The following is a 19,932-nucleotide window of genomic DNA, read 5'->3' on the forward strand; positions in this document are numbered from 1 at the left end:
GGGCTGCCCCCCCAAAACGGGTCAAACCCCACCCCCGCCTGTCCCGACAGGGGCTCCCTGTCCCGACAGGGCACCGGGACTGACGTGCCCCCCCCGCCACGGGCCAGACCCCCCAAACCCCAGCCGCCTCGGGGTGTCCCGCGTCCCGACAGGGCCCCGGTGTCCCGACAGGGCCTTGTTGTCCCGACAGGCGCCGCGGCGGCCGCGGCCCGATGACGTCGCGGCACCGGCTGAACAATGAATGTGCAAAACCCCGCCGTACCCGGGGGGGGGTCGCCGAGAGCCCCCCCACCCCCAATTAACCCCGCGGGGGAATGACGAGGAGCTGTAATTAAGGGCTATAATTACGGCCGGTAATTAAGGGCTGAGGCTGCCGCGTGCCGGGGCTCCCCCACCCCCCTCCCGGTGCCCCCCCCCGCCCCCGCCGGCCCGGCCGGTTCGGTGACAGTGACGCATCATTTTGGGGGGGGGGAGCCGTTTTTGGGGTGTCCCCCCCCGCCCGGGGGGAGGTATCAAAAATAAGCTTGAAGCTTCCAGCCCGTTTTCCCCCCCAAGAAAACCTTCCCGAAGTGAGACCCCCCCCCCCCCCAGCCCCCCCAAAATTCTCTCGCGCCGCCCCCCCGGGAGGGTCTGAAGCCGCCCCCCAGCCCGGTTCCCTTACCGGGAATCACTCCCAGTCCATCCTCGGCCCGGCCGGTCGCTGCGAGGGGGAGGGAGCCGGGAGCTGCTGCGGGGGGGAATTGGGAAGGGGGTGTGAAATACTGGGGGGTTTAGGGGGGGGGGGGTCCCGTGTGAGCGGCCGGATGATGGGGGGAGCTGATCCCAAAAATGAATCCCAAGAAGAGATCCCCCAAACCGCAGCGCGGGGGACCCTGAGGGTGGGAAGCGACAACCCAGAATCACTACAAAATACGAAAATAATACGAATAGATAAAAAATGCTAAAGAGGCAATGAGGAGATCCCCAAATCCTAAAGGATCTGAAGTGGGGAGGATTGTAAATCCCGGGAAGCTGCGGGAAGCACGGCCTAGAGGATGGGGAAGGGGGGGCCGGTAAAGGGGTCCCCCAAATGTCGGGAAACCGATGAGGGGGACCCTGAGTGATGGGAGGGGATTGCGGGGAAGTGGAAATGAGGCTGGGGCTCCTAAATTATGAGCACCACAGAAAGTACCCCTAAAATACAGGGGAACTGTAAAGACGTGAGAAAGCTAAATTGAGGTGGAGGAGCGGCCAAACACCCCAAATCTCGGGAGGGGAGGGCCTGAGTCCCCGCAAGGGGCACCTGCACGGGGGAAAACCGCAAGGGTGGGGGGAAGGGGAGCCGTGAGAAGAGGAAAGCGGCCCCCAAATCACGGGAGGCCGCCGGGGAGTGGGGGGGGCGGTGGGAGGGGGGGGCGGGCCCCTCATGACGGAGCCGGGCGCCATCCCCCCCTATGCCGCGGGCCCCGTAGCAGCACCGGGCCGAGCCCCCCGCCCCGCCGGCCCCGGTACCTTGAGCGGGCGGGGAGAGCGGGGGGGGGAGGGAGGGGGGGGGTCAGAGCCCGGCCCGGGCCCGTCCCGCCGCTGCCGCCGCCGCCATCTTACACTGAGCCCCGGCCGTGGCCCGAGATCCCGCGAGAGCCGCCGCAAATCCCGCGAGAGCGGCCGGCGGGACGGGAGGAGGCGGTGCCGCGGGGGGAAGCGTGGGGGCGGGGCAACGCCGCGGTCAGCCAATGGAAACGCGAGAGGCGCGGCGCCCAAACGTCGCGAGAACGCGCCTAGCAGTGGGGAGGGAGTTTGGAGAAGCCTCGCGAGATTTCGTGAGGACTGTGGGGGAGGGCAGGCGGCCCCTCACGGATCCCGCCTCGTACCGGGAGGAGGGGGAGGGGTGGGGCTGACGGTGAACGGGTGGAAGGCCTGCCCGCCACACAGCGGCTCAACCCCCCCGCTCCCCTCGCAGGCCGCGGGCCCCACGCTGTTCCCTCAAGCACCGGCACTCACCGGCACGCTGATGAGGAGAGCGAGATCTCGCGAGGCGCTGGCGGCAGCGCGGCCCCGTAGCCTCGCGAGAAGGCGCGCGGAAAGAGAGAGACAGAGAAAGAAAGGAGCGGGAGCGGCAGCGGGAGCGGCCCCGGCGCGGGCGGGGGAGGGCGGGGGGAGCGCGGCCGCGGCCTCAGCGGCGGGAACGGCGGCGGCGCGCGCGCCGATCTCGCGAGAGCGCCGGGAGAGTGGCTCCAAATCTCGCGAGACCGGAGCTCGGCCCTCCTCGGCTAAAGGGACAAGATCTCGGAGGAGCGCTGCTGCTCTCGCGAGAGCTACCCGGCAGAGCGCGCGCTATGTGGGAGCACGTGACCCGGCCCGGGGCATTTTTCACCAATTTCGGGATTTTTTGTTTGTTTTTTTTCTTTCTTTTTTATTCTACAAATACAAAAGGAGAGGGGCGGGGCCGCGGCCTCCGGACACGCCTACAAAACAGGGGCAGCCAATGGGAAGCGGCCCCGCCCCATCAATCAACCTGAAAACACTTAGGGGAGGGGCAAAAAAAAAAAAAAAACCTAGCGGGGACCAATCAAAGATGGCTCCGCCCCTCCCGCAGCTGTGGGGCGGGGCTTGTCCAATCGCCTGAGCTCCTGGAGGCGGGAAATGCGAAAGCCCCGCCCCTATTCCATCCACGGCCAATGGGAAGGCAGGAACCGTGGTGGGCGGAGCCAGGATTCGGCTCCACCCTGTGTGGGCGTGGTTTGGATCTAAGTGGGCGTGGTTTGATGTTGCCTCGCCCGTTTTACCCTACATGACCAATGGGCGTGGCTTGGGCGGTGAGAGGGCGTGGTCTCAGCTGAATCTGCATTGTGGGCGTGGCCTCAGGGAGGACAGGTGGGGCAGCACCTGAATGGGCGGTGCCTATAACAAGCCACGCCCCTTTTAGCAAGCACGTTGTTCTGATAGGTTGGTCCTGCCGGGCCCCGCCCCTTTCTGCAGCAGCCCCGCCCATAGTTCATTGTTCAGCCGGCGGTGGGCGGGGCCTGGCAGGGCTTGGCCGCCCCGCCCTCAGAGCAGCAGCTTCCCGTTGCGGTGGATTTTGAGGATCCGGCCCAGGCGCTGCTTGGCCGTGGCCAAACCCTTCCGCGGGCGCTTCCCTGCGGGCAGGGGCGGAATGTCACCGGGATTGGGGGGACACAGACCTCCAGAGCCACCCCAGGCCTTCCGAAACCACCCCAGAACCCTCCAAAACCACCCCAGAACCCTCCGAAACCACCCCAGACCCTCCGAAACCACCCCAGAACCCTCCGAAACCACCCCAGAGCCCCCCATAACCACCCCAGACCTTCCAAAACCACCCCAGACCTTCCAAAACCACCCCAGAACCACCCCAGGCCTTCCGAAACCACCCCAGAACCCTCCAAAAACACCCCAGAACCCTCCAAAACCACCCCAGAACCCTCCGAAACCACCCCAGAGCCCCCCATAACCACCCCAGACCCTCCAAAACCACCCCAGAACCCCCCCAGGCCCTCTGAAACCACCCCAGAACCACCCCAGACCCTCCGAAACCACTCCAGAACCCCCCAAGACCACCCCAGACCCTCTGAAACCACCCCAGAACCCCCCCCAGACCCTCCAAAACCACTCCGGAACCCCCCAGCACCCCCCAGACCCTCCGAAACCACCCCAGAACCCCATCAGACCCTCCGAAACCACCCCAGAACCCCCCAAAACCACCCCAGACCCTCTGAAACCACCCCAGACCTCCCCAGACCGGCAGAAAACCCCCACAAAACCCCTCAGACCACCCCAAATCCCCCTCAAAACCCCTCAGCCCCCCCTAAAACCCCAACAAATCCCCTCAGACCCTGCTGAAAACCTCCCTACAGCCTTGAAACCCCCCAAAGCCACCCCAGATACCCCTAAAAATCCCCCAAGACTCCTCAGACCCTCCTTGAAAGCCCCGGGCAGCCTCCTCAAATCCCCTGAGAAATCCCCAAAATCCCCTCCCAAAATCCCCTCAGACCCTGCCCAAAACCCCCCTACAGCACCGAGACCCCCAAAGCCACCCAAGAACCCCCTAAAAACTCCCCAAGACCCAAAGAAAGCCCTCCCAAAACCCCTCAGACCCTCCCCAAAACCCCCCGACAGCCACCCCAAATCCCCTCAGATATCCCCAAAAATCTCAGAAATCCCCAAGACCCCCTCAGACCCTCCCCAAAATCCCCTCAGACCCTTCCCGTAACACCCCTACAGCACCAAGACCCCCCCCAAAGGCACCCCACAACCCCCAAAAAACCCCCCAAAACCCCCTCAGACCCTCCCCGAAGCCCCCCCGAACCCCTCACCGTGGCTGGGGGGCGCCGTTCCGGGGGGGCCCCGGCGCTGGCTCAGGAACACCCCCGGGGCCATGGGGGTGGGGGCGCGGCCGGGCTGAGCCCCGGGGAGGGGTCCCGGCCCCCCCGGCCGCGCCGTGTACTCGTGGTCAGCCAGGCTGGGGGGGTACGGCGGCTCCGGCGGCGGCTCCGGGGGCGGCTCGGCCTCGGCTTCGCCCCCCCCCAGCTCCGCCTCGGGCTCCGCGTCCCCCTCGGGCTCGGCTTCGGGGTCTTCGTCTTCCTCGTCTTCCTCTTCCTCCTCTTCTTCCTCCTCCTCTTCTTCCTCCGGGGAGGGGGGCGAGGGGGGGCGGCGCTTGGCAGGGCCCTTCCTGCGCTGCAGCTTTCGGTGCTCCTGGGGGGACAGGGGGGGATTTATGGGGATTTGGGGGGTCTGAGGGGGATTTATGGGGATTTGGGGGGTCTGAGGGGGATTTATGGGGGTTTCAGGGGTCTGAGGGGGATTTATGGGGGTTTTGGGGGGTCTGAGGGGGATTTATGGGGGTTTGGGGGGTCTGCGGAGGATTTATGGGGGAGTTTGGAGGGTCTGAGGGGGATTTACGGGGATTTGGGGGTCAGGGGGGGATTTATGGGGGAGTTTTAGGGGTCTGAGGGGGATTTATGGGGGAGTTTGGGGGGTCTGAGGGGGATTTATGGGGGTTTCGGGGGGGTCTGAGGGGGATTTATGGGGGTTTGGGGGGGTCTGAGGAGGATTTATGGGGGTTTTGGGGGTCAGGAAGAATTTATGGCGGAGTTTCAGGGGTCTGAGGAGGATTTATGGGGGTTTGGGGGAGATTTATGGGAGACTTTGGAGGGTCTGAGGGGGATTTTGGGAGGTTTGGGGGGTCATGGGGGATTTATGGGGTTTTTGGGGGGGTCTGAGGGGGATTTATGGGGTTTGGGAGCATCAGGGGGGCTTTGTGGGTGTTTGTGGGGGTCAGGGGGGGATTTATGGAGGAGTTTGGGGGTTTGAGGGGGATTTCTGGGGGTTTGGGGGGTAATGGGAGGATTTATGGGGCGGTTTGGGGGGTCAGGTGGGGACTTATGGGGGTGTTTGGGAGGTCAGGGGGGTTTATGGGGGGTTGGAGGGGGATTTATGGGGGTTTAAGATGGTCACAGGTGTTTTGGGGGGGTCTGAGAGGGATTTATGGGGGATTTTGAGGGGTCGGAGGGATTTATGGAGGGGTTTGGGGGGGTTCAGGGGGGGATTTATGGGGGCATTTGGGGGGTGCTGTAGGTCTAGAGGGGTTTGAGGGGATCCCACCACTCCAATCCCCCCAGACCCCCTAAATTCCCTCCCCCCAACAAACCTCAAACCCCACCCTGCAGTTCTCCCCCAGTGCTCCCAGTTCCTCCCAGCGCTCCCAGTTCACCTGCTGGGCCAGCTTAGAATCCCCAAATCCCCCCTGACGATCCCAACCACCCCCAAAATCACCCTCAAAACCTCCTGAACTCCCCTCAAACCCTCCCTGGAGCCCCTGAATGTCCCCCCCAAGATCCCAAAGCATCGCTCCCAGTTCCTCCCAGTGCTCCCAGTTCCTCCCAGTGCTCCCAGTTCACCTGCTGGGCCAGCTTGGCAGCGGCTGCCGCCAGCCCGGTCTCCACCGAGGCCACGCGCGTCCCCTCCCGCACCGGGCGGCTCTGCCGGGGCAGCGACGGCGTCACCCGGGCTGGGGACACCCCAAAATCAGACATGGAATAAAGGGAAACACCCCAAAATCAGACACGGAACAGGGGGGACACCCCAAAGTCAGGCATGGAATAAAGGGAGACACCCCAAAGTCAAACATGGGATAAAGGGGGACACCCCAAAATCAGACATGGAATAAAGGGAAACACCCCAAAAATCAGGTATGGAATAAAGGGAGACACCCCAAAGTCAAACATGGAATAAAGGGGGACACCCCAAAATCAGAAATGGAATAAAGGCAGACACCCCAAAGTCAGGCATGGAATAAAGGGAGACACCCCAAAATCAGACATGGAATAAAGGGAAACACCCCAAAATCAGGCATGGAATAAAGGGAAACACCCCAAAGTCAAACATGGAATAAAGGGGGACAGCCCAAAATCAGACATGGCAAAGGGGGACACCCCAAAATCAGCGTACAAATAAAGGGTCACAACCCGAAATCAGAGCATGGAACAAATGGGGGACACCTCAAAATCAGAGCTCAAATAAAGGGGGACACCCTAAAATCAGACATGGCAAATGGGGACACCCCCAAATCAGGGCACAAATAAAGGCAGACACTGAAAAAACAGACATGGAACAGGGGGGACACCCCAAAATCAGAGTTCAAATAAAGGGCACACCCCAAAATCAGAGCATGAAACAAATAGGGGACACCCCAAAATCAGAGTTCAAATAAAGGGGCACACCCCGAAATCAGAGCATGGAACAAATGGGGGACACCTCAAAATCAGAGCTCAAATAAAGGGGCACACCCTAAAATCAGAGCATGAAACAAATAGGGGACACCCCAAAATCAGAAATGGAACAAGGTAGGAGGAACCCCAAATCAGCCCCTGCCCCAAAGGAGGAGGGGCTGGGGATCCCCAGGGACCCCAAATTCCATCCCAGGGACCCCAAATCCCACCCCAGGGCCCCTCAATCCCCCACACTTCCTAAAAACTTCCCAAAATTCACCCCAAACCACCCAGCCCTGCCCCAGGGATCCCCAAAATCCCCAAATTTCCTCCCAAACCCCCCCCCTCCATGGACCCCCCCAAACCTTTGGGGCTCCAGGGGGCGTCGTCCGTCACTTTCTTCTTTTTGGGGAGCGATTTTAGGGCGGGGTCATCCTCGTCCGACTCCAGCGAGGGGTAAACTGGGGTGGGGGATAGAAAAAATGGGGTTCAGGGTGATCCTGGGGGGTCCTGGGGGCAGGAAAAGGGGAGTTCAGGACGATTCCACCACGGCCTGGGAGTGTTTTTGGGCTGTTCTGAGGTAATTTTTGGGGTTTTTAGGGTGTTTTGGGGCATTTCTTGGATATTTTGTGTGCTTTGGGGTGCTTTTGGGAATATTTTTAGGATGTTTTTGGGGTCACACTCACTGTACTCAATGTCCTTGAAGCAGGGTGGTTTTGGGGTGGTTTTGGGGTGGTTTTGGGGTGGTTTTTGGGGTGGTTTTTGGGGTGGTTTTTGGGGTGGTTTTTGGGGTGGTTTTGGGGTGGTTTTTGGGGTGGTTTTTGGGGTCACACTGACTGTGCTCAGCGTCCTTGAAGCAGGGTGGTTTTGGGGTGGTTTTGGGGTGGTTTTGGGGTGGTTTTTGGGGTCACGCTCACTGTGCTCAGCGTCCTTGAAGCAGGGTGGTTTTGGGGTGTTTTTGGGGTGGTTTTTGGGGTGGTTTTTGGGGTCACACTCACTGTACTCAGCATCCTTGAAGCAGGGTGGTTTTGGGGTGGTTTTGGGGTGGTTTTGGGGTGGTTTTGGGGTGGTTTTTGGGGTGGTTTTTGGGGTGGTTTTTGGGGTGGTTTTTGGGGTCACACTCACTGTACTCAGCGTCCTTGAAGCAGGGTGGTTTTGGGGTGGTTTTGGGGTGTTTTTGGGGTGGTTTTTGGGGTCACACTCACTGTACTCAGCGTCCTTGAAGCAGGCCCCCAGGCTGTCCTGCTCGTCCAGGCTCCCCTCGGCCTCGCTGTCGGTGCTCCGGGGGGCTGGGGGGGCTCTTCGGGGCCCCCCAGACCCCCCAGGACCCCCCCTTTCGGTCCCCCCGCCCCCTCCCCACCAGTTTGGGGGTCCCAGGGGGGTCCCCGCGGGCAGGTTGGCCATGCAGAGCATGCCCTGGATGGCCTCGCGCGTGCTGGGGGAGGCGGGGGCCTCGCTGGGGGGGAAAAAAGGGGAAAAAAAGGGAAAAATGGGGGTTTAGGGGGGGGTCACGGCACAGTTGGGACCCTCAAATTGAGGAGAGACAGCCCCAAAAGGAGATGGAGAGGGGCAAAGTGAGCCCTGCCACAGAAATGCCCCCCAGAACTCCCCAGGAACCTCAAATAGCCCCAAAACTCCAACTCCTCACCCCAAATAACCCCCGGGAACCCCAAAACCCAACCTGGGACTCCAAAAAACCCTAAACCCCAACTCCTGACCCCAAATAAGCCCCGGGAACCCCAAAACCCAAGCCAGGACTCCAAATAACCCAAAACCCCAACTCCTGACCCCAAATAACCCCCAGGAACCCCCACAAGCCAAACCCCAGCCCCCCCAAAAGCACCTGGTGCCCCCCACCCAAGCCCCCCCAGATATCTGTGGACCCCCAAAATCAGCCCAGTACCCCCTTAAAGCTCCCCGGGGGACCCCAAAACCCAACCCCAGCCCTCCCAAAACATTTGGGGAGCCCCCAAAACCCCCCTCAAATCCTTCCCCCATCCCTGGGAACCCCCAAATCCAGCCCAGCTCCCACTCCAAGTCCCCCAGGGGCCCCCAATGATCCCAAATAACCCCCAGGGACCCCCAAAACCAAACCCTAGCCCCACAGGTGCCCCCCAAAATCCCCCTGGGATCCCTCCCAGACCCCTCAAAACCCAGTCCAACCCCCCCAGACCCCCCCAAACCTGAGCTGGGGGTACTCGGAGCCCCCCACTTGCCGGCTGGCCTTGAGCAGGTCCAAGATCCCGGCGCTGCCCCCAGCGCCCCCTTCATCCTCCTCGTCCGTGGTGTAATCCTCCTGGGGATCAGGGGGTCAGAAACAGCCCAAAAACACCCCAAAATACCCCAAAAACCACCCCAGTCTGTGGTGTAATTCTCCTGGGGGGGCAGGGAGTCAGAAACATCCCAAAAACACATAAAATACCCCAAAAAACACCTTAGTCTGTGGTGTAACCCTCCTGGGGAGCAAGGCATCAGAAATATCCAAAAATACCCAAAACCACCTCAGAAATACAAAAAACAACCCCAGTTTGTGGTGTACTCCTCCTGGGGGGGAAAAGTCAGAGACATCCCCCCAAAACCCCATTTTTCGGGTGCCCTCCAATCTCCATTTTCAGGGTGCCCCCCAAAACCCCCCCAAGGACATCCCCAGTTCCCTTAAACCCCCCGAGACTCCCCCAAAATCCCCCCAAAACCCCCCTAAGAGCCCCCCAGGATCCTCTCAGCTCCCTTAACCACCCCAAAACCCCCCAGAGCCCCCCAAAACCCCCCGGGGTCACCCCCAGACCCACCTCGATGTCGAAGTCGACCTCTCCTGGCTCCCGCACGCGGTTGGGATCCGAGCAGGGCTTGGCCCGGGGCAGCTTCCGGGGGAGCCCTGGGGACACCCCAAAAACGGGATTGGGGACACTCCAAAAACCAGGATTGGAGTCACCCCAAAAAGGGATTGGGGACACCCCAAAATGGGACTGGGGACACTCCAAAAATGGGATTGGGCTCACCCCAAAAAGGGATTGGGGACACCCCAAAAATGGGATTGGGGTCACCCCAAAAATGGGATTGGGGTCACTCCAAAAATGGGACTGGGGTCACCCCAAAAAGGGATTGGGGACACCCCAAAAATGGGATTAGGGTCACTCCAAAAATGGGATTGGGGTCACCCCAAAAATGGGACTGGGGTCACTCCAAAAACCAGGATTGGGGTCACCCCAAAAATGGGATTCGGATCAGCCCAAAAACTGGGATTAGGATCACCCTAAAAAACAGGGACTAGGGTCACAGCCCGAAAACCGGGATTGGGGTAACCCCGAAATGGGGATTGGGGGAACACCTCAGAAATGGGGGTTGGGGTCAGACCCCAAAAATGAGGGTTTAGGGGGCATTGGGGGCATTTTGGGGATGTTTTGGGTCAGGTTTGGGGCTAGGTTTTGGGGGGGTTTGGGGGTGTTTTAGTGTCAGGTTTGGGGTGGTTCTGGGGGCAGGTCTGGGGCCGGTTTTGGAGATGTTTTGGGGGTGTTTAGGGGGATGTTTTGGGGATGTTTTTGGGATGTTTTTGGGATGTTTGGGGGATGTTTTTGGAGAGTTTTGGGGGATGTTTTTGGGATGTTTTGGGGATGTTTTGGGGGATGTTTTGGGGGATGTTTTGGGGGATGTTTTGGGGATGGTTTTGGGGTGTTTTGGGGATGTTTGGGGGATGTTTTTGGAGAGTTTTGGGGGATGTTTTTGGGATGTTGGGGGGTGGTTTTGGGGTGTTTTGGGGATGTTTTTGGGATGTTTTTTGGGATGTTTTGGGGGATGTTTTTGGGGATGGTTTTGGGGTGTTTTGGGGATGTTTGGGTCATGTTTTTGGAGAGTTTTGGGGGATGTTTGGGGGTGGTTTTGGGGTGTTTTGGGGATGTTTCTGGAGAGTTTTGGGGGATGTTTTTGGGGTGTTTTGGGGATGTTTGGGGGATGTTTCTGGAGAGTTTTGGGGGATGTTTTTGGGATGTTTGGGGGTGGTTTTGGGGTGTTTTGGGGTACCCACGGGGCAGGCGGCGCGGGCCCCGCCGCGGGGGGGTCTCGTCGATCTGCAGCTCCTCCTCCGAGTCCAGGTCCAGGGGGGAGCTGGGGGGGGAGCAGGGGGGGGATGGGGGGGGCCGGGACCCCCAGAGCCCCCCGGGCCGGCTGCGGCGGGGCCTGAGGGGGAGGGGCGTCAGGGGGACCCCCCAAACCCCTCTGGGACCCCCTTCCTGACCCACCAAAACCATCCCAGAACCCCTCCAGCCCCCCCAGCAAACTCCTCTGGGATCCCCACGAGCCCCAAAATCCATCCCCCAAACCTTTCTAGGACCCCCCAAAATCACCTCAGAACACCCCCAGGCCCCCCACATTCCCTTTGGGACCTCCCAGTGCCCGCCCCCAAACCCTTTGGATCCCCACCCAAGTTCCTCCAGCCCCCAAAAACCCCCTGGGACCCCCCAAATTCTCTCTTGGACCCCCCAAAACTCCCCAGTGCCCCCCATTCCTCACCGAGTCCCCCCGTTGGCCAGCAGGATCTGGGGGTCCCCCTCGGAGTCGGGGTCCGTCTCCTCCGGGCTGGAGCTGGGGGGATCAACCTGGGGGGGAACCCTGAGATTTGGGGGGAGGGGACCCCAAATACACCCCCCCACACCCCCAAATACACCCCTCCCCCACACCCAGCCCTCCCCCAAATCCACCCCTCCCTCAGTGCCCCCCAGTTCTTCCCAGTCCCTCCCCAGTTCCTCCCAGTCTCCTCTCACCTCCTCATCCTCCTCAGGGGGGGCCGGGGGGGGATTTGGGGTTCCCCCCTCGTTGGAGGTGCGAGAGTTGGGGGGAGGCTTACGAGGTCCCCCTTTTTTGGGGGCTGGGACCCCCCAGGGGGGTCCAAAGGGGGTCCCCGACATTCCCGTGCTCTGCTGGAACAGCTCCTGTGGGGAAGGGATACAGAGCTCCCAGTATGTCCCAGTATGGCCCAGTTCCTCCCAGTAACCCCAAAACCTTCTCAGAACCCCTCCCAGTACCCCCAGTACCCCTCCTAGCCTTGCACCCAGTGGCTGCCCAGTTCTCCCAGTGCTCCCAGTCCCTCCCAGTCCCTTCCCAGTGTGCTTCAAATCCCTCCAAGTGCCCCCCATTCCATCCCAGTTCTCCCCAGTCCCCCCACAGTCACTCCCAGTGCCCCCCCATTCCATCTCAGTGACCCCCCAGTTGTCCCCAGTGCCCCTCCAGTCCTCCCCAGTCCCTCCCAGTGCTCCCAGTTCACCTCTGCCAGCCGGATCTCCCTGCCCAGTTCCTTGACCAGCTGCCCCGGCCGGACGGTCTCGGGGATCTCCTGCTCGTGCTCTGCCAGGACCTGAGGGGGGAAAGGGTTAAAATGGGGGGGAAAGGGTTAAAATGAGAGGGGACCCCAAACCCGGGGAATCCCAAAACCTCCCCCCTAAAACCTCCCACCCCTGAGACCCCACAGAGCCCCCCAAAATTCCTCAGAACCCCCCAAAAATAGCTTTGAGCGCCCCCAAAACCCCTCGAGACCCTCCCAAAATTCCTTTGGACCCCCCCCCCCCCCCAAAATCCCCACGGACCCCCATCCAAAATCCCTTTGGAGCCACCCCAAAATCCCTTTGGAGCCACCCAAATCCCTCAGGACTCTCCCAAAATCCCTTTGGATTCCACCCAAATCCCTCTGAACCACCCCAAAATCCCTTTGGAGCCACCCAAAATCCCACAGGACCCTCCCAAAATCCCTTTGAAACTCCTCAAAATCTCTTGAGATCCCCCCAAAACCTCTGGGGACCCTCCCAAAATCCCTTTGAACCACCCCAAAACCCCTCGGGACCCCCCCAAACCTCTCGGCGGGTCCAGGCTCGGAAGGCTCCGGTCAGGGCTCGGGCTCCCAGCACCAAATAGGCCGCGGGGTGCCGGCGGTTCTCCCGCAGCCCTGCACCCCAAAATCCCCAGGTTGGGATGGGAGACACCAAACCAGCATGGGAACCACAGGGACACCCCAAAATCAGGATGAGAAACTCAGGAACATCCCAAAAATTTGGGGATGAGACCCCCCCCAGACCACTCTTGGGGGGAGTTTGGGAATTCCCCAAACCCCCTTGGATAGGTTTAGAGCCCCCTCAGATAGGTTTAAACCCCCCTAGATGAGTTTCAAGCGCCCCCAGGTGGGTTTGCAGCCCCCCAAAACCCCCTCAGTTGGGTTTAAAGCCTCCCCAGTTGGGTTCAAAGGCCCCGAAGTTGGGTTCAAAGGCTCCTAAATTGGGTTTAAAGCCCCCTCAGTTGGGTTTAAAGCCCCCTAAGTTGGGTTTAAAGCCCACCCAGTTGGGTTCAAAGCCCCCTAAGTTGGGTTTAAAGCCCCCCCAGATGGGTTCAAAGCCCCCTAAGTTGGGTTTAAAGGCTCCAGGATGGGTTTAGATCCACCTCAGACATGTTTAAACCCCCCCCAGATGAGTTTAACCACCCCAAGTGGATTTAAACCCCCCCAAGTGGATTCCCAACTCCCCCAGAAAGGTTTAAACCCCCCCAAAGTGGGTTTTAAGCCCCTCAAGTGGGTTCCCACCCCCCCCAAGAGGTTTTAAGCCCCCCTGGGTGGGTTTTAAGCCCCCCAGGAGGGGCACCCACCTCGGAAGGTGTCCAGCAGGTGCCTCCCCACGTACCAGCAGATGGTCTCAAAATTGGGGAACTTGGCCAGGTCGGGGGTGTTGAGGCGGCGCTGCAGCTCGTACGCCCTGGTGAGGGGATTTTGGGGGGTCAGGGGGGGATTTGGGGGGTCACAGACTCCCCAGAACGGCACCCCAAAACTCTCCCGGCACCCCCAAGCTCTCATCCAGCCCCCCAATCCCTCCCTCACCCCCCTCAATTTCCCCCAAGCCCTCCCCCAGCTCCCCCAAAGACACCCCCAAAGCCCCCCTCCAAATCCCCTCAAAACACCCCTAAAACCCTTCCAAAATCCCCAAAGCCCCTCCTTGACCCCCAAACTTTTTAAAAACCCCCTCAAACTCTGATCCAATCCCCCAAACTCTCCCCAAAAACGCCCCCAAAGCCCCCCAAAACCTGTTCAAAACCCCCAGAACCCCCCCAGCCCACCTGAGCTGCATGCCAATGTTGAGGCTGTGCAGGAAATGCCCCCCAAAGGCCAGCGAGTCCACGGGGGTCAGCACGGCGTGGATCCAGCCTGGGGACAGGCACAGGGAACTGGGGGGACTGGGAGCACTGGGAGGGGCCACTGGGGGAACTGGGATTCACTGGGATCCACTGGGATCCATTGGAAAAGGGAGTTTTGGCATTACTGGGAGCTACTGGGAGTTACTGGGAGCCCTTGTCTGACCCCCATCCTCACCAGGAGACACTGGGGGGGGAACCTGAAGCCACCAAACCCTCACCTGGTGACACAGGTGACATTGGGGGTGCGTTTGGGGTCTGACAGAGGTGGCACAGGTGACACCGAGGGTCTCTGTCCCTTGCACAGATGACACAAGTGACACTGGTGGCATCTGTCCTTGGCACAGGTGACACTGGGGGCGTGTTTGGGGTCTGTCCCTTCCACAGGTGACACAGGTGACATTGGGGGTGTGTTTGGGGTCTGGCAGAGGTGGCACAGGTGACACTGGGAGTGTCTATCCCTGGCACAGGTGACACTGGGGGTACATTTGGGGTCTGTCCTTGGCACAGGTGACACTGGGGGTGTGTTTGGGGTCTGTCCTTGGCACAGGTGACACTGGGGGTGTGTTTGGGGTCTGGCACAGGTGGCACGGAGGTTGTGCCCAGGTGTCCCCGAGCCCCCCCTCACCTGTGGGGATGAAGAGGGTCTGGCCCTGGCGCAGGTGGCACCGGAAGCACCGATCCACCTGGTCCCCGAAGAAGAGCTCGGGCTGGTTCCGGGAGCTGCTCCAGGCCTCGAACAGCGCCAGGTTGGCGGCCGAGGGGCGCGCCAGGTAAAAGATCTGCTCGCCCTGGGGCACAGGAGAGGGGAACGCATGGGACAGGTAAGAATGCCAGATTTCATTCTCCCAAAAATCCCCCAAACCCCCTCTACAACCCCCTAAACCCCCCCCAACTCCCCTACAAACTCCTCCTCGTACCCCGAGCACGAGGTACAAGGCCAAGGTGCTCCTGCAATCGAGGTGGAAATCAGTGCAGCCCAACACTGCCAGCCCCAGTACCCCCAAATTCCCTGTAACTCCCCCCAAACCCCTATAATCCCCCCCAAATCCCCTATAACCCTCCCCAAATCCCCTACAAACTCCCCCTCATACCCTGAGTATGAGGTACAAGGCTGAGACAGCCCCACAGTCAAGGTGGAAGTCAGTGCAGCCCAACACCCCCAGCCCCAATTCCCCCAAAAATCCCCTCTACAACCCCCTGCACCCCCCCAGGCCCCTGGAGGACCCCCCCTCGTACCCTGAGCACGTGGTACCAGGCCGAGGTGCCCCCGCAGTCGATGTGGAAGTCGCTGTAGCTGTCCTTGGCCCCCATCAGGCACAATTTCTGCACGCTCGGCCGCTCCCGCGCCGACTCCCCCGGCCACAGGTTCTCCACCCACGAGAGCTTCCGCACGATCCGTGGGGTCTGCACCAGGTTCGACAGCCTGGGGCACCCCAAAAACGGGGATCAGGGGCTGGGGAACCTCCCATGGGCATGGGGTACCCCAGCAGGGAGAGGATGCAGTGGGGGATGCCAAGGAGGGGCAGGATCTGGGATTTTGGGGGTCATTGCAGGGGATGATCCGGGATTTTGGGGATACCTGTGGTTGGAGGAGGAGGGGATGGGGAGGATTTGGGATTTTGGGGGTCTCTCTGATTGGAGGGTGCAGGAGGGGAGGCACTGGGAAAGACTCGGAGCACTGAGAGTGACTGGGAGGCACTAACAACACCAGCAGGGACTGGGCACTACTGGGAGGCAAAATGAGGGACTGGGAATACTGGGAAGGACCTGGAAGGACCACGTGGGACTGGGAGGCGATAGGAGGGACTGGGTGGCACTGGGAAGGACTGGGAGAACTGGGAGCCACCGGGACCCACCGCGTGTCCGAGAACTCCAGGCTGGTGACGCTGAGGACGCGCTCGCGCCGGGGTCCCCCCAGGTAGGCCACGAAGTCCCCGAGGCGCATGCGCAGCTCGGCCTGGCGCCCCACGTCCAGCACAGCCACCACCTTGTCAGCCCCTGTGCGCCCCAAAACTGCCTGAGCACCCCAAAAACAGCTACGGGGACCCCAGTAAAACCTCCCTGCACGCCGCAAAACCAGCTGGGAAACACCAAAAACCTCCCCAAACCTCCTTCTGCATCACAAAACCTCCCTGAACTCCCCAAAACCAGATGGGAGACACAGCTAGGGGACCCCAGTAATCCCCCAAAACCGCCCTGTACACCCCAAAACCAACAGGGAGACACCAAAAACCTCCCCAAACCTCCTTATGCATCACAAAGCCTCCCTGAACTCCTCAAAACCGACTGTGAGACATGGCTAGGGGACCCCAGTAATCCCCCAAAACCTCCCTGCACACCCCAAAACCAACAGGGAGACACGAAAAACCTCCCTGTGCATCCCAAAACCTCCCTGAGCACCCCAAAACCGGCTGGGGGACCCCAAAAACACCCCCAAACCTTCCTGTGCACCCCAAACCCTGAACAGGAACCCTCTGGACCCTCACCCGTCCCCCCAGGACCCCCCAACACAGTGTAAGATGGAAACAAGGAGATGAAGTTATGGGGGGACCCTGCCCCTATTGTGGGGTCCTGGGGACCCCCCCGATGCCCCCAGCCCCCCCAAAAGCCCCCGAAAAGCCCCCCAGACTGACCGACGTGGTGCAGGACGTCGCGGGGGGTGAAGGATGGCGGGGGCAGGGTCATGCCCAGCCCCTCATGCCGTGCCACCAGGATGGGCACGCTGAAGCTGTTCTCCTCCAGGTACTCCACCGTCAGCTGGGCCCCGCTGGGCCGCAGCAGCACCTCGTCAGCACTGGGGGGCAGGGCAGGGGGGTGAGACCCCCAGGGACCCCCTCAGGGACCCCCAGTTCCTACAGGGACCCCCTCAACCCCCACAGGGACCCCCAGTTCCTACAGGGACCCCCTCAACCCCCACAGGGATCACCCAACCCCTCAGCATTTGTTGGGCCACAGCAGAACCTGGTCCGTGCTGGGGGGCAGAGCAGGGGGGTGAGACCCCCAAGAGTGACCCCAGACCCCCACGGGGGACCCCAGTTCCTAAAGGGACCCCCAACCCCTGAACATTTGCAGGGCCACAGCAGAACCTGGTCCATGCTGGGGGGCAGAGAAGGGGGGTGAGACCCCCAAGAGTGACCCCAGACCCTCACAGGGAACCCCAGTTCCTACAGGGACCCCCTCAACCCCACAGGGATCACCCGACCCCTGAGCATTTGTTGGGCCACAGCAGAACCTGGTCCGTGCTGGGGGGCAGAGCAGGGGGGTGAGACCCCCAAGAGTGACCCCAGACCCTCACAGGGAACCCCAGTTCCTAAAGGGACCCCCAACCCCTCAGCATTTGTTGGGCCACAGCAGAACCTGGTCCGTGCTGGGGGGCAGAGCAGGGGGGTGAGACCCCCAAGAGTGACCAACCAACTCCCCCTGGACTGACCAACAGCACCCAGGGCTGACCCTCACTGGCATTGACCCTCACCTGTGCAAGGGGTACAGCCACATTGACCCACACCTGGCACTGCCCCACACCTGGCACTACCCTCACCTGGGGAAGGTGCGGCCCCGCAGCTCCCGGATGAACTGGGCACTGCCCGTGCGGGCCGGACGGCCGGGGTCCTGCTCCGGGGCCTTGGCCGGGCCACGGCGCCGCTTCACTGCGGGACAGGGGGACACGGTGGGGACAGGGGGACACGGTGGGGACACACAGGGACACGGTGGAGACAGTGGGGACAGAAGGACAGGACAAGGACAGAAAGACACAGGTGGGGACACACAAGGACAAAAGAACAGAGTGAGGACACACGGGGACACGGGTGGGGACACACAGGGAAGCAGGGACAGAGGAACAGGGAGGGATCCACACAGAGCCCAGAGCATCTCCCCCGCCCCCATCCCAGTGCATCCCAGTCCCTCCCAGTGCCAGCCACTGACAGAGAGCCTCTGTCCCCCCACCCCAGTCCCTCCCAGTCCTCCCAGTCCCACTCACTGACGGAAGGCCCCCTGAGCACAGCGCACTGGGGGCAGTGGTACAGGTCGATCTCCGCCGCCGCCTCCTCCTCCACCCCCACGCAGCTGTGGGGACACCCCAGTAACCACCAGGCACCTCCCCAGTAACCCCCAATGCCTCCCAGTGACCACCAGGCACCTCCCCAGTAACCCCCAATGCCTCCCAGTGACCACCAGGCACCTCCCCAGTAACCCCCCATCACACCCCAGAACTCTCTTTGTACCTCCCAGTCCCTCCCAGTATTCTGAAGACCCCCCCAGACTTCTCCCAGTGCCCTCTAGTACCACCCAGGCTTCTCCCAATCCTTCCCAGTTGCCTCTCAAATCCCTTCCAGTACCCCTGAACTTCTCCCAGTCACCTCCAGCACCCTCCAGATACCTCCCAGACTTGTCCCAGTCCTTCCCAGTACCCCCAGTCCCTCCCAGCCTTCTCCCAGTCCTTCCCAGTGTCTCCCAGTCCCCTCCAGCACCCTCCAGATGCCTCCCAGTACCTCCCAGACTTGTCCCAGTCCTTCCCAGTGCATCCCAGTACCCCCAGTCCTTCCCAGACGTCTCCCAGTCTCCCCACAGTGCCTCCGAGTCTTCTCCCAGTTCCCCCCAGTGCCTCCCAGTCCCCTCCAGCACCCTCCAGATGCCTCCCAGTCCCCTCCAGCACCCTCCAGATGCCTCCCAGTACCTCCCAGACTTGTCCCAGTCTTTCCCAGTGCCTCCCAGTACCCCTAGTCCCTCCCAGACGTCTCCTAGTCCCCCCCCCCCAGTGCCTCCCAGTCCCCTCCAGCACCCTCTGGATGCCTCCCAGTACCCCCAGTCCCAGTCCCCCCCAGTGCTCCCAGTCCCACCTGCCGTGGAACCAGTCCTGGCAGCCATCGCACTCGATCATGAAGCGGGTCACGTCGTAGGGCAGGCGGCACAGGCAGTACACGGGCACCGAGGCCATGGCCGGGCCCCCGGGGCGACCCCCGACCCTACGGACCCCCGCGACCCCCCCCGGCCCGGGACATCCGCGCGCTGCCCGCCAGACCCCCGAAAATCCCCTCAAAAAAAAAAATAAATAAACCAAAAAACACCCTCAAAATCACTCCAAAGGCAGCCTCAAAAAGATCTCCAAAACAGCCTAAAAAAACCCAAAACCAGCCTCAGAATCCCCCCAGAACAACCTCAGCAAAACCACAAGAACAGCCTCGAAAAGCGCCCCAAAAACACGCCTGAAACAACTCCCTCAAAAAGAAAAAACTAAAAAAAAAAAAAAAAAAAACCCAAAATCAACCCCTAGGCTGCTCCCCTATAAACACCCCCAAAGCCCCCCCAGATCGCGGCCAGCGGAGGGCCCTGAGGGGAATTGGGGAGCACAACCCCTAAAAAAACCAATATGGGTCGGGGGCACCCCAAAAGGGCCTGCGGAGATTGGGATCCCCCTCAGGTATTGATGAGAGCCTGAGACCTCCCCCAAAATTACACAGATGTAGGGAGACCCCTCCAAGGGTCACCGAGGCACTGTGACCCCCTCCCCGAGGCCCAGAGCCCCCCAAAAATGCGCCCGCAGGGTGCCCCCTACTCCTATTGCGTGTGGGGACCCCCAAAAGCGCCGCCGGGCCCGGGGTCCCCTCACAGCGCCCGCGGGGCCCCGGCCTCCCCCTCCTCCCGCGCTGTGGAGTCCCCGAGACCCCCTCAAAGACCCGCGGGACCCCCCTAAAAGCTTTGGGGATCCCCAAATAGCCGCCGACACCCCCACAAAGCCGACGGGACCCCCCGAGGCCTGCGGGCCGCCGCGAGGCCTGCGCCCCCCCCCCACCGCCACCTCCCGACTAGGCCGCAGCCCGCCCCGGCAAGGCCCAGCGCTTCTCGCGGCCGCTCCTCCGCCGCCGCCCGGTCGCTACCGCCGCTGCCGGCCCCGGGCCCGGTGCTGCCGCCGCCGCCGCGGCCTCTGCGCGCTCCGGGCCGCCCGGGAAAGTTTTATTCAAACGCGGAAACGGGGAGGGAGAGGGCGGGGCCCGGCCGCCATTTTGGCCGCGTCGCGCCGCCATCTTGGGAAGGGCGAGGGCGCCCCCATTGGGTGGGCGGGGGG

General features: G+C 61.5%; 2 protein-coding genes across 2 annotated transcripts in view; both read right to left on the reverse strand.

The window, feature by feature from the left end:
- HUWE1 (HECT, UBA and WWE domain containing E3 ubiquitin protein ligase 1) overlaps window positions 1-1,526 on the reverse strand; it is a 77,732-nt gene extending 76,206 nt beyond the window's left edge. The window contains exons 1-2 of the mRNA XM_077789640.1: window positions 1,492-1,526; window positions 662-727 (exon numbers count right to left, since the gene is read on the reverse strand). The gene's annotated coding sequence lies outside the window, so the exon portion shown is untranslated. The remainder of the gene's footprint in view (window positions 1-661; window positions 728-1,491) is intronic.
- An 830-nt stretch (window positions 1,527-2,356) lies between these two features.
- On the reverse strand, window positions 2,357-19,643 carry PHF8 (PHD finger protein 8). Its single transcript, XM_077789725.1, has 21 exons — window positions 18,707-19,643; window positions 17,848-17,933; window positions 17,407-17,515; window positions 16,502-16,662; window positions 15,725-15,866; window positions 15,105-15,291; window positions 14,494-14,656; window positions 13,791-13,878; window positions 13,326-13,432; window positions 12,545-12,636; window positions 11,962-12,051; window positions 11,462-11,629; window positions 11,211-11,296; window positions 10,726-10,805; window positions 9,494-9,579; window positions 8,888-9,000; window positions 7,910-8,160; window positions 7,070-7,165; window positions 5,895-6,004; window positions 4,311-4,689; window positions 2,357-3,116 (listed from the first exon to the last, which is right to left on the reverse strand). The coding sequence occupies exons 1-21, from the start codon at window positions 18,802-18,804 to the stop codon at window positions 3,028-3,030; spliced, it is 2,781 nt and encodes a 926-aa protein (XP_077645851.1). The 5' UTR covers window positions 18,805-19,643; the 3' UTR covers window positions 2,357-3,027.
- Window positions 19,644-19,932: the final 289 nt, after the last annotated feature.

The sequence above is a fragment of the Lonchura striata genome, chromosome 36, assembly GCF_046129695.1.
Source record: "Lonchura striata isolate bLonStr1 chromosome 36, bLonStr1.mat, whole genome shotgun sequence".
Classification (NCBI taxonomy): Eukaryota; Metazoa; Chordata; class Aves; order Passeriformes; family Estrildidae; genus Lonchura; species Lonchura striata.